Raw genomic sequence first — 11,717 nt, 5'->3', positions numbered from 1 at the left:
GGCTCCGAAGTAACAGATATTTATTTATTTATTTATTTGCTTGTTTATGTATTTTTATTTTATCTATCAGTCAGGACACACTGTGACCCCCAGGCAATGGGAAATCAGAGCCCATCCCTCACCTGTGGGTCAGGACTCTTCCTGGGCACCGTGAGGCACGATGATGAGCAATAGAAACTATGAGAAAAATGCACACCACCTCCCCAAGTACCCCAAGAAGGGGCAAGGAGCACACCAAGTGCAGAGCCTCAACAGAAACTTCTGCCTTGGTGGTGGTGATCCAGTGACCATTTCTAAAGTCACCTTTCCAGACTCAGACTCTCCAGACAAAGGCCATTCCTATTCTTCTCCCAAATTGTCCCTTCCTCCTACTCCTGGTTCATACAGATGCCTCTCCCCTGGGTGCTGCTTTTGAGCAGCAGGTTGTTGCAATAGCTCGCCTGTCTTTCAGCAGCCTGATTGTCTCTTTAGCCACTCTGTCATGATGATCGCATCTCTCTTTTCCATCTGTCTCTCTAAACTACTTTCTCCTCAGATTCTTCTTCACTTTCTCTGTTTGACTTTTTCTTGGCTGGCACAAAGGAAAACTCCTGCTGTGCCCGTGTGCAGTCAGTTCTCTAAGGAGAGCAGGTGGGAGGTGGTGCAGTGGAGCTGTAACCTCCAGCTGCAGAGAGGAGAGGAGAGTCTGATGCAAGGAGCAGGGATGGAAGTCCCAGGTGGGACATGAAAGGAATGGTGGGGCTGGCGAGGTGAGAAGTTAAAATTGCCCACACAGTCTCAGACCTCAGGGAACTTCTATCACCTCCTCTCTAAAATGAATGATCATTGGATGATCTTGTAAAAATATTAAAAGAGAACAAAAACAAGAAACAAAAAAAAACCTCAGAATCAGTTTTCATTAATCACAGTAGAAATGTTCCTCCTTTACTACAGTGGGAAAACCTCTCCAATTAGCTGTAACAAGTCTTGAGGACGTGAAGAATAATCCATGGAGAGCCATGGCCCTTTATGCTCTCTGTATTCCAATTGAGCCCCAGGGTGTGTTTGGTGCTGAGCCCATGATCCTCAGGTGCTGAGAGATGAATGAAGGAACTGCCCAGAAGTCAGAATGGAACCTGAAAGTTCCTTGAAGCATTGATTGGCCCCAGTGAGGACCATTGCTGCCAGAGCCTCCCCATGGCCTTGTTAGACCAGATCACTGGAGACCATGACTGCAAAGAGGCACAGGCTCTGTAAAGGTGGCTTTTATTTATTTATGTTTTATTAAGCAGTGAGGCCTTTTTCTTAACCCCAGGCAATGAGAAGGCAGAGCCCATCCCTCTAGGATTCTTCCTGAGGATAGTGGGGTGAGAAGATCAATAATGTCAGAAAATGTACACCACCTCACGGCTACCCCGAGATGAGATGAGGAGTAAACCAAGTTCAAAGCCTCAAGAAAGAGTTTTTCCTGGTGGTGGTGGTGATACAGTGACCATTTCTATAGTCACCTTTCCAGACACATATTGCCCAGACAAAGGGATAGGCTGGAGAGATGGGCCAATGAAAATTTCATGAGGTTCAACAAGGACAAGCACAAGGTCCTGCACCTGGGTTGGGGCAATCCCCAGCACAAATACAGGTTGGGCAGAGCATGGATTGAGAGCAGCCCTGAGGAGGAGGAGGAGGACTTGGGGGTGCTGGTTGATGAGAAGCTCAGCACCAGCTGGCAAGGTGTGCTGGCAGCCCAGGAAGCCAAGCATGTCCTGAGCTACACAAAAAGCAGCGTGGCCAGCAGGTCAGGGGAGGAGATTCTGCTCCTCTGCTCCACTCTGGTGAGACCCCAGTGCAGTGCTGGGTCCATTTCTGGAGCCCCAGGCACAAAAAGGACCTGGATCTGTCAGAACAAATGCAGAGGAGGCCACAAAGATGATTAGAGGGCTGTCCATCAGTAGAAACATAGGAAAACCTAATCAGGTCTAATCAGGGATGGCTTTGAAGTAAGGAAAGGTTTCTCAGACCTTTATTAATTTTGGTCTTGAAAGGCTGCAGGTATGGAGATGACACAAGCTCTCTGGAAGATGCGCTTGAGTGTCTTGATGAGCAGCAAGTTTTGAGTTTTACTTCCGTTTTTTCAGATGATGCCCCTTGGTTCTCACCCTCCCATCATGCACACCCAGAAAGCATCTGGCTCCATTTCTTTCTGATACCCAATGACTTATCACAGAATCATAGAATATTCAGAGTTGGAAGGGACCCATCAGGATGATCAAGTCCAAATCCTGTCCTGTGTAGGGTACCCCCAGTATCACACCATGAGCCTGAGAACATCATTCAAACACTTCTAGGACTTAGTATTGGTGCTCTGACCACTTCCCTGGGGGAGTTGTCATTGCTTGGAAGCAATGAAGTTGTTCCATTGCTCAACTAACTTCTGGGTGAAAAAATCAGAACCAGCCCCATCTCTTCCCCCCATGAGGATCCATAGACTGCAATGGGGTCTCCCCTCAGTCTTCTTTTTTCCCAAATGAACAATCCAAGTGACCTCAGCTGCTCCTCATAAGTCATCCCTTCCAGACCCTTCACCATCCTTGTTGCTCTCCTTTGGACACTCTCCACCTTGATGCCTTTTCTATCCTGGGGTGCCCAAACTGCACACAGTACTCTCAGTGAGGCCGTACCAGTGCAGAGCAGAGCAGAAAAGTCACCTCCCTGGGCTGGCTGGTGACACTGTGCTTGATGCACCCCAGGACACGGTTGGCCCTCCTGGCTGCCAGGACACACTGCTGGCACATCTCCAGTTTGCCATCAACCAGGACCCCCAGGTCCCTCTCTGCTCTCCAGCCACTCATTCCCCAGTCTGTACTTGCCCCCAGGGTTGCCCCAGCCCAGGTGCAGAATTCAGCACTTGCCCTTGTGGTTGGTGATTCAGCACTTGCTGAACTTGTGGTTCAGCACTTGTCCTTCCTGTGCCTGCTGATTGCCCAGCTCTCTAACCTTCTGAGGTCTCTCATCCACAAACTTGCTTCAGATTCCTTCCAGTCCTGCACCCAAGTCACTGCTGAAGATGTTGAAGAGGACTGGGCCAAGGATGGAGCCCTGCAGGACCCCACTAGTGACCGGTCACCAGTCTGATGTGACCCCATTCACTGTCACTCTTTGTGCTCCACCTGTGAGCCACCTGCTCACCCATCACATAGCAGGGTTGTCCAGCTGTATGATGGACATTTTATCCAAGAGGATGCTATGAGAGACAGTACCAAAAGCCTTCCTGAAGTCCAGAAATATTCCATCCACGTGCTTCCCTTGATCAGGTAGGTGGGTTACCCTGTCATAAAAGATTTGACCCACTGGGATCCCCAAGTTGTTCTCTGCAGGGCTGCTCTCAATCATTCATCTCCCAGTCTTTACTGACAGTGGGGATTTCCTCCTCCCAGGTACAGCACCTTGCATTTGGCCTTGATGAAGTACATGAGGTTTCCACAGACCTACTACTGAAATCTGTCCAGGTCCCTCTGATTGTCATCCCTACCCTCAAGTGAATCACCTGTGCCCCTTTGCTTGATGTCATCTGCAAACTTTCTGAGGAATCACTTGATCCCACAGTCCCTGTCACTGATGAAGACATTAATTAGTACTGGGGACATCCACTACTCTTTAGAAAGTACCTTTAATTCCAGAAGGGCAGCTCTTCATTATTGGTTTCCCTTGGACATTGAGCCATTGACCATAACTGTCTGCATGAGGTCATACAGCCATTTCCTTGTCCATCCAACTGTCCATCCATCAAACACATCCTCCTATAGTTTAACAATGAGAATGTTTTAGAGGTTTATATCAAGTCTTACATCAAGTCAAGGTAGATGGTGTCTGCTACTTATGCCCTGTTCACTGCTGCAATTAGTCCAAGGTAGAAGGTCAGGAGGTTGATGAGACACAGCTGGGCCTTTGTGAAGCTCTGTTCCTTTCCTCAGATCACCACTCTCTTTCCTAAATCACCATAAAAGGTGATTTTAATGTGGAAGGTGTGACTTAATAGGATCTAACGTAAAGGATTTGTCTGCTAATATGTGAAAGGGACATATAGGGGTTAAAACTGGAGTAGCTGAGATGGAGACCTGAGGCAGTGATTTATAGAGGACAGTGGAAATGGAGCCAGGATCAGGTTGGAGTGATTTGTTCAGGAATCAGGAACACAATGAGGAGGCCACTCCTATTGAGTCATGAGGACCAGTGTGCACCCCCTTCCTTTCTAAACTCCTCAGAGTGTGACTGGACAAAATCATAACACCAGAGGAAGACTCAGAAAAAGAGTTAAAGAAATAACTTCTGAGTCCTTTATTTTTTTTAAAGAAAAGAATATAGATATTATTTCAAAGATCTTTCAAGAAGGTTCTGGTTAACAGTGGAAATGAAGGTGCAAGAACTAGAAATTTAACAATGGGATTCCTTGTGCACAAAAAAGTATAAAGAGAACAGAATTAGTAATCACCATCAAAAGCTTCCAGAATGCTGGCTGGGACTGTAATGAGACATATTAAAAATTATGCATTATATATTATAAGTGATATAAATAAGAAATAGGGAATTTTATTACTTATGAATCAATCCTGTCATCAGTTTACACAAAGCACCCTTGAGCTCCTGGTTCCTCATGCTGTAGATGAGGGGGTTCACTGCTGGAGGAACCACCGAGTACAGAACTGCCACGACCAGGTCCAGAGATGGGGAGGATATGGAGGGGGGCTTCAGGTGGGCAAAGACGCCAGTGCTGACGAACAGGGAGACCACAGCCAGGTGAGGGAGGCACGTGGAAAAGGCTTTGTGCCTTCCCTGCTCAGAGGGGATCCTCAGCACAGCCCTGAAGATCTCCACATAGGACACCACCATGAAAACAAAACAGCCAAATGCCAAACTGGCACTGACCACAAGAAGCCCAAGTTCCCTGAGGTAGGAGTGTGAGCAGGAGAGCTTGAGGATCTGGGGGATTTCACAGAAGAACTGGTCCAGGGCATTGCCCTGGCAGAGGGGCAGGGAAAATGTATTGGCTGTGTGCAGCAGAGCAGTGAGAAACCCAGTGCCCCAGGCAGCTGCTGCCATGTGGACACAAGCTCTGCTGCCCAGGAGGGTCCCGTAGTGCAGGGGTTTGCAGATGGCCACGTAGCGGTCGTAGCACATGATGGTCAGGAGATAAAACTCCCCACCAATGAAAAAGAGAAAGAAAAAGGTCTGTGCAGCACATCCTCTGTAGGAGATGTCCTTGTTGTCCCAGAGGGAATTGGCCACGGCTTTGGGCAGAGTGGTGGAGATGGATCCCAGGTCGAGGAGGGAGAGGTTGAGGAGGAAGAAGTACATGGGGGTGTGGAGGTGGTGGTCACAGGTGATGGTGGTGATGATGAGGCCGTTGCCCAGGAGGGCAGCCAGGTAGATGCCCAGGAAGAGCCAGAAGTGCAAGAGCTGCAGCTCCCGCCTGTCTGCAAATGCCAGGAGGAGGAACTGCCTGATGGAGCTGCTGTTGGACATCTGCTGCTTTTAAAAGGCATGGGGAGCTGTTTTAAGAGGAAACAAAATAATTAAAGAGAAAATTCTCTGAAAAATAAGACCCATCTCCCATGCACCATCTGCATCCTTCACACACACACTTTTCTAGGAGTTCTTCCTTGAATCCCGTGGCTGCAGCCCTGGTTGTTGATATTTCTTTTAGGAAGAGCAGTGACTCTGTTCACTGGCTGCCAAGGAGTTTTCCCAGCTCTGCAACAGGGGCTTCATGGGAATGATTGGGACAATGATCAATACCAGAATAGAAATGACACATGTTAAACTATTGGTGATGCCCAAGTCTTGCAGTTCCAGTGCTCCCTGCATAAAAGAGCCCTCAAAACAGAAGGCAGTTTGAGAGATTTGATTTTCTTTTCTTTATAGCTCCCCCCATCTCTTCTGGGGAGTGTTCCTGGGTATCAGAACCCCTCAGCATTGCTGCAGCACTCAGCAGAACACAGTGAGCAAAGAGCATTGCCTGCAGCTGCATGCAGAGAATGGGGAGCTGGGCTGTGTCTCTGTCTCTCCCTGCTGAGAGCAGAGGGACCCAGCTCAGAGCACTCAGTGTCTGACCCTTTCACAAGGTCTCAGCACCCTGTTTCCAGCCCAGGACACACCAGGCTCATTGTGCCCCCTGGAAGGCAGCTCCCAGCTTGGACAGACATCCCAAGGAGACAGCCCAGGGATGGAAGGAGGGCATCTGATGAAGGGAGGTCAGCTCCCTGCCCAGCCTCACTCAGCCTGCACTGCCCAGAGCTTCCCAGGGCAGAGCACAGCTGGACACCTCCTTGCCTGAAACCATCTGCATGGCAGGAGCCACAAGAGCTGTGCCTGCAGCTGAAACTCCCTCTCCCAGCCTGACATCAACAGCAAGAGCAGCTGAGAGGGTCATGGAGAGAGGATGAGGGGCACTCAGGAAAGCCTTTCCCTCCTCCAGCCCTGCACAACCCCTCCCATATGTTGATAATGCCTGTCAGGCAGCTCCAGCCCCTGGGCAGGGGGAGGTGGGCACCTGGCAGCACAGATGCACTTCAGCTCTCCTGGAGGAGGAGGTGCCCAACACCCCAGACCCCACGGGCTGCCTGAGGGATCCGCTGTCAGACCCTGATGATCCTGGGAAGGTGATGCTGGATGTATCTGTAGGGTAATGGAGGATAAAAGCACTGCCTGAGGTTCCTAGCACACAGGAGGGTGATGGGTGTAGGGACTCACAGCCCCTGATCTCACCTCCCCAGATGAGGTTCCACCCTACCCTAACAAGACAGAGAAAAGTGTCAGTGCAGCCTGAGAAAAGCCAAGTTTCCTACCAGGAATCTATGCCCTGACTGTGCTTATGAAAATCCCCTCAGAAATATTCTGGATATGATCTGCATCCAAGAACAGTGCTTTTCCAACAGAACCCTCTCAAAAGCAGAAGGACCCTGCCCTGTGATTCCTGTATCCTGCCAGCACCAAGGAGCTCCCTGGGCAGGCTGAGAGCTGTCCCTGGCAGGCAGGCAGGCAGGCAGCAGAGTCCCTGCCCCAGCACACAGCCCCTGGGCTGCAGGACCCTGCTCTGAAGGACAGCCCTGGGCACCCCTGCCTGCACACACCCCCTCAGCCCCTGCAGCCATCCCCAGCAGAAGGCAGCCCCATGCCCTCTCCCTCTGACGCTGCTCCAGGACAGCCCTGCTCTGCCAAACCTTTGCCTCCTGCCCACCAAAATCCTCCGCAAGGATCCCAGCAGCTGTGGCACAGGCTGCCAGCTGGAGGAGGAAAACCCCCTCCAGGAAGCCCAGCTTCAGTGCCCTGCAGGCAGAGACTCACCATGGCAGAGGCTGGGAAGATTTCTCTCTCCCCCAGCCCAGGCAGCTCTCAGCTCTCCTCCCAGCCCAGGCTGCCTTTCTCCTCTCTCTCCCTCCTCTCTCTCCCCTGCCCTGCTGCCTGCAGGCAGTGCCCTCAGCCCTGCTGCACTCTGCAGAGGAGCTGCTCCTGCCCAGACCTCTCTCTCTGCAGCACTCTCTGCTTGCCAGCAGCTCTCTCAGGCTCAGGAGCCCGGCCCAGCAGCACAGGACCAGCGCCAGAATTTGCCACTTGCTCAACTCTCTCTCGGGGCTCCCTCCAGCTCTCCCTGGGGCTCCCCAGGAACCCAATGGGACACACACTGAAGTCATCGCTCATGTCCCCTCCCTCCCTCCTTTCCAGCACAGCCAGTTCCCCTCTAGAGGCACAACCTCTGCTTCTCCCACTCTCCCACTGGACACCCAGGCAGTGCCAGGGGGAATCTCCTTTCCCTCCTCTTCCCACACAAGCCACGGGTGACACTGGAGGTGCCAGGGGTGGTTCCAGACATGTGTGGGTCCCCATTTCCAGCCCCTCAATGTCCTTCTTGTTGTGAGGGGCCCAGGACTGACCCCAGATTCGAGGTGCAGCCTCACCAGTGATGAGTACAGGGGAACAATCAGCTCCCTGCTCCTGCTGCCCACACTATTTCTGATGCAGCCCAGGATGCTGGTGGCCTTCTTGGCCACCTGGGCACATGCCAGTCCATGTTCTGTCTGCTGTCAACCAGCATCCCCAGGTCCTTCTCTGCCCCAGGAAAGGCAACTTTCCAGCAACCTGTCCCTTTGTCTGTGGCATTTCCTGGGGTTGTTTTGACCAAAATGCAGAACCTGGCACTTGCCCTGGTACTGCCTCAAAGAGTTCACCTCAGTCCATTGACCCAACCTGTCCAGGTCACTCTGTAGAACCTTTCTAGTCTCTGGCAGATCCACCCAGCTTGGTGTCATTCTCAAATTGCCTGAGGCTGCACTCACCCCTTGTCCAGATCATTGATAAAGAGATTGAACCAGAGCAGTCCCAGGACCCTGGGGAACACCACTGGTGAGCAGCCACCAGCTGGACTGAGCTCCACTCACCACAACTCTTTGGGCCCAGACATCAGCCAGGGTTTGACCCACAGCTCTAGGCCAGATAGAGCCAGTTTCTCCAGAAGGATTTTGTGGACAATGCTGCTGAAATCTTTACTAAAGTCAAAGTTGTCAATATCCTCCACCTTTCCCTCATTCAATCAGTGGTCACCTTGTCACAGAAGGAGATCAGGTTGGTCAAGCAGTCCCTGCTTTTCATAAACCCACACTGTCTGGCCCCGATCTCCTGGCTGTCCTGCACATGCTGTGTAATGGCACTCAGAGCATCTGCTCCATCCCCTTCCCTGCCACTAGTCAAGCTGACAGGTCTGTAGCTCCCTGGATCCTCCTTTTGGCCCTTCTTGCAGGTGGTGATGACAGCTGTCAATCTCCAGTCTACTGAAACCTCCCCAGTCAGCCAGGACTGCTGATAAATGATGACAAGAGGCTTGGTGAGCACTTCTGCCAGCTCCCTCAGTACCTTTGTGTGGGTCCTATATGGCCCCACAGACTTGTGTGTCTCTGGGTGGTTCAGGAGGTCACTGACCATCTCCCCTTGGATCATGGGGGCTCGATTCTGCTCCCTGTCCCTGTCTGCCAGCTCAGGGGGCTGGGTACCCCAGGAACAACTGGTCCTACTGCTGAAGGCTGGGACAAAGAAGGCATTAAGTACCTCAGCCTTCTCCTCACCCTTGGTCACTGTTCTCCTGACATCCAATAAAGGATGAGGATTCTCCCTCACCCTCCTTTTGTTGCTAATGAGTTTACAGAAACATTGATTATGTTCTTCAATGGCAGCAGAAAGTTTCATTTCACACTGGTTTGGCCTATGTACTCTTTTACATCTGTTGCCTTCTGACATCTTTGTAATACACCTGAGTCCTTTTTACAAGGATTATAATCTCTCCTTTTTTTGCGAAGTTTTTACCAGATCTCTCTATTCACCCAGGCTGGGCATCTTTCCCCACCAGTTCATCTAACAGCATATGGGGCCATCTGATCCTTCACCTTCAAGAGTTTCTTCTTGATCAGTTTCCAGACTTCCTGAAATCCCTTGCCCTTCAGGATTGCCTCCCAAGGGATTCTCTCCACCAGACTCTGAAAGAGGCCAAAATTTGCCTGCCAAACCTCCAAGGTGACAGTTCTGCTGACCCCCCTCCTTACTTCTCCAGGGATCAGTTCTTCTGACCAAGGCTGGATTTACAGGAGACCAGGCTTCCTAACAAGGGATGGGAAGAGCTTATCCCACAGAGGTAAAACGGGTTTAGGACAGGAGATAGCAGGGCTAATTAGCCGAGCTTTATACAAGGTATGAAGAGGGCCAGGGGTGAAAGTGGGGTCACTGGAGAGGAGCCTGAATGTGACATACCAGTACCTGGGGGAGAAGGGTGTGCAAGCAAGGGCTCCCAGTCCTGTATCTTGCTGAAGGAGGAGAAGGGCACTGCATATGTCTGGGGGAAGACAGGAGTTGGTGTGAGGTTGGGGGCTATGGGAATATTGGAGTATAATCAGGAGTTGATTTGGGCTTCTCCCAGACAAAAGGAGGCCCAGCTGAGGTGCATCTACACCAATGCACAGAGCATGGGCAACAAACAGGACGAGCTGGCAGCCATTGCACAGCAGGACAGCTGTGATGTAGTTGTCATCACAGAAATATGGTGGGATGACTGTCACAGCTGGAACACTGCAGTGAATGGATAGAAGCTCTTCATGAGAGGTGGTGGTGTGGCTCTGTCTGTTAGGGAATGTTTTGACTTCATAGAGCCATAAGCCAGCAGTGTGCCCAGGTGGCCAAGAAGGCCAGCACCATCCTTGCCTGGTTCAGGACCAGTGTGACCAGCAGGGCCAGGGAGGTGATCTTACCCTTGTCCTCAGCTTTGGTGAGGCTGCACCTCAAGCACTGTGTGCAGTTTTGGGCACTACAGGTTAGGAAGGACATGGAGGCGCTGGAGAGGGTGCAGAGAAGGGCAACCAAGGTGATCAGGGGTCTGGAGAACAGGACTTATGAGGAGAGGCTGAGGGAACTGGTATTGATCAGTTTAGAGAAGAGGAGGCTGAGGGGAGACCTCATTGCTCTCTACAACGACCTCAAAGGAGGTGGTAGTGAGACTGACACGGGGCTCTTCTCTTTTGTAACCAGCTCGACCAGGGGAGTTTCAGGTGAGATAATAGGAAAAACTTCTTTACAGAAGGAGTGGTGGAGCATTGGAACAGGCTGCCCAGGAAGGTGGTGGGGGCACCATCCCTGGAGGTGTTCAAAAGACAGGTAGAGGAAGAGCTACAGTCAGTGGTTTAGTAGTTAGGGGTTGTAGGGTGGACAGCTGGTCTCGACGATCTTATAGGTCTTTCCAACCTTGGTGATTCTGTGATTCTAGGGAGGGAGATCTCTATTATTTCATCATCACTGTGCCCAAGATGGCCTCCAACCATCACATCAACAACAAGTCCTTCATTGTTTGGAAACACCATGTTCATTGCGGTGTCTTCTCTGATTGGTTGCCACACAAGATGCTTCAGCAAGGTCTCTTCCACACACTCCAGGAATCTCCAGAACTGTTCCCTCTCTGCTGTGCTGTATTTCCAGCACACATGTGGGAAGGTGAAGTGAGAACAAGGTCTCAGCTATTGCAGTTAAACTTCATCTGCCTCTGCATGTAGAGAGACATTGTCAACCAGGTGCCTCGAATTGCCAGTGAGTGGGTGTGAGTCCACCTGTGCCTGATTAGGACAGGCCCCTATTGGGCATGAGCAAGGCCAGGGGGCCAATAAAGGTGGGACACACACCCACAGAGAAAAGCTCAGCTCACTCTGGTGCGAGGCATGGAGAGGTCAGCAGTTCGTCGAGCCTCTGGAGCAAGAAAAGCTCTTCCCACTACACTTCTACCCTGGAAGCGCTGTGTGGTGGCTGGAGTCCTGGAAGAGACCAGCAGCTCGTCGAGCATCAGGAGCAAGAATGGCTCCTCCCGCTACATCTGCATCCTTGGTGTATCCTCTAGAGCCATGTTGGTTCCTACTACTAGGACTGTACATGTTTTGACATCCCAAAGACAGAAGAAATTTTTGAAAAATCAACTACTTACACCTAGGAGATACACATTTCATAGATATAAGAAATAGCCCTATAAAGAGGAAATAGACTGCCCACAGGTCAAAGCAGCCACACGTGGAAAAGCTCTCAGGTATCTGAAAGAATTGGCTGTACGAGATGGGATCTCTACCAATGATGAGACTGTAGATCCTTATCACATGCCATGCCCTAAGCCTGTGAGGCAAAGGTTTGTGCATGCTGCACCATCCCCATTTAACCCTACACTA

At 51.0% G+C, this 11,717-nt stretch overlaps 1 protein-coding gene across 1 annotated transcript; it reads right to left on the bottom strand.

The window, feature by feature from the left end:
* Nucleotides 1-4,569: 4,569 nt before the first annotated feature.
* LOC115600276 (olfactory receptor 14A16-like) lies at nucleotides 4,570-5,499 on the bottom strand. Its single transcript, XM_030468612.1, has one exon. It carries the CDS (start codon nucleotides 5,497-5,499, stop codon nucleotides 4,570-4,572), a length of 930 nt encoding a protein of 309 aa, XP_030324472.1.
* Nucleotides 5,500-11,717: the final 6,218 nt, after the last annotated feature.

The sequence above is a fragment of the Calypte anna genome, unplaced genomic scaffold (genome assembly GCF_003957555.1).
Source record: "Calypte anna isolate BGI_N300 unplaced genomic scaffold, bCalAnn1_v1.p scaffold_183_arrow_ctg1, whole genome shotgun sequence".
Classification (NCBI taxonomy): Eukaryota; Metazoa; Chordata; class Aves; order Apodiformes; family Trochilidae; genus Calypte; species Calypte anna.
The sequence above is the reverse complement of the archived record's forward strand: the minus strand, read 5'-3'. Positions and strand labels throughout refer to the sequence as shown.

Excerpts from the sequence above, each read along its gene's own strand:
- LOC115600276 (XM_030468612.1), bottom strand. The coding sequence starts at position 5,499 with ATGTCCAACAGCAGCTCCATCAGGCAGTTCCTCCTCCTGGCATTTGCA.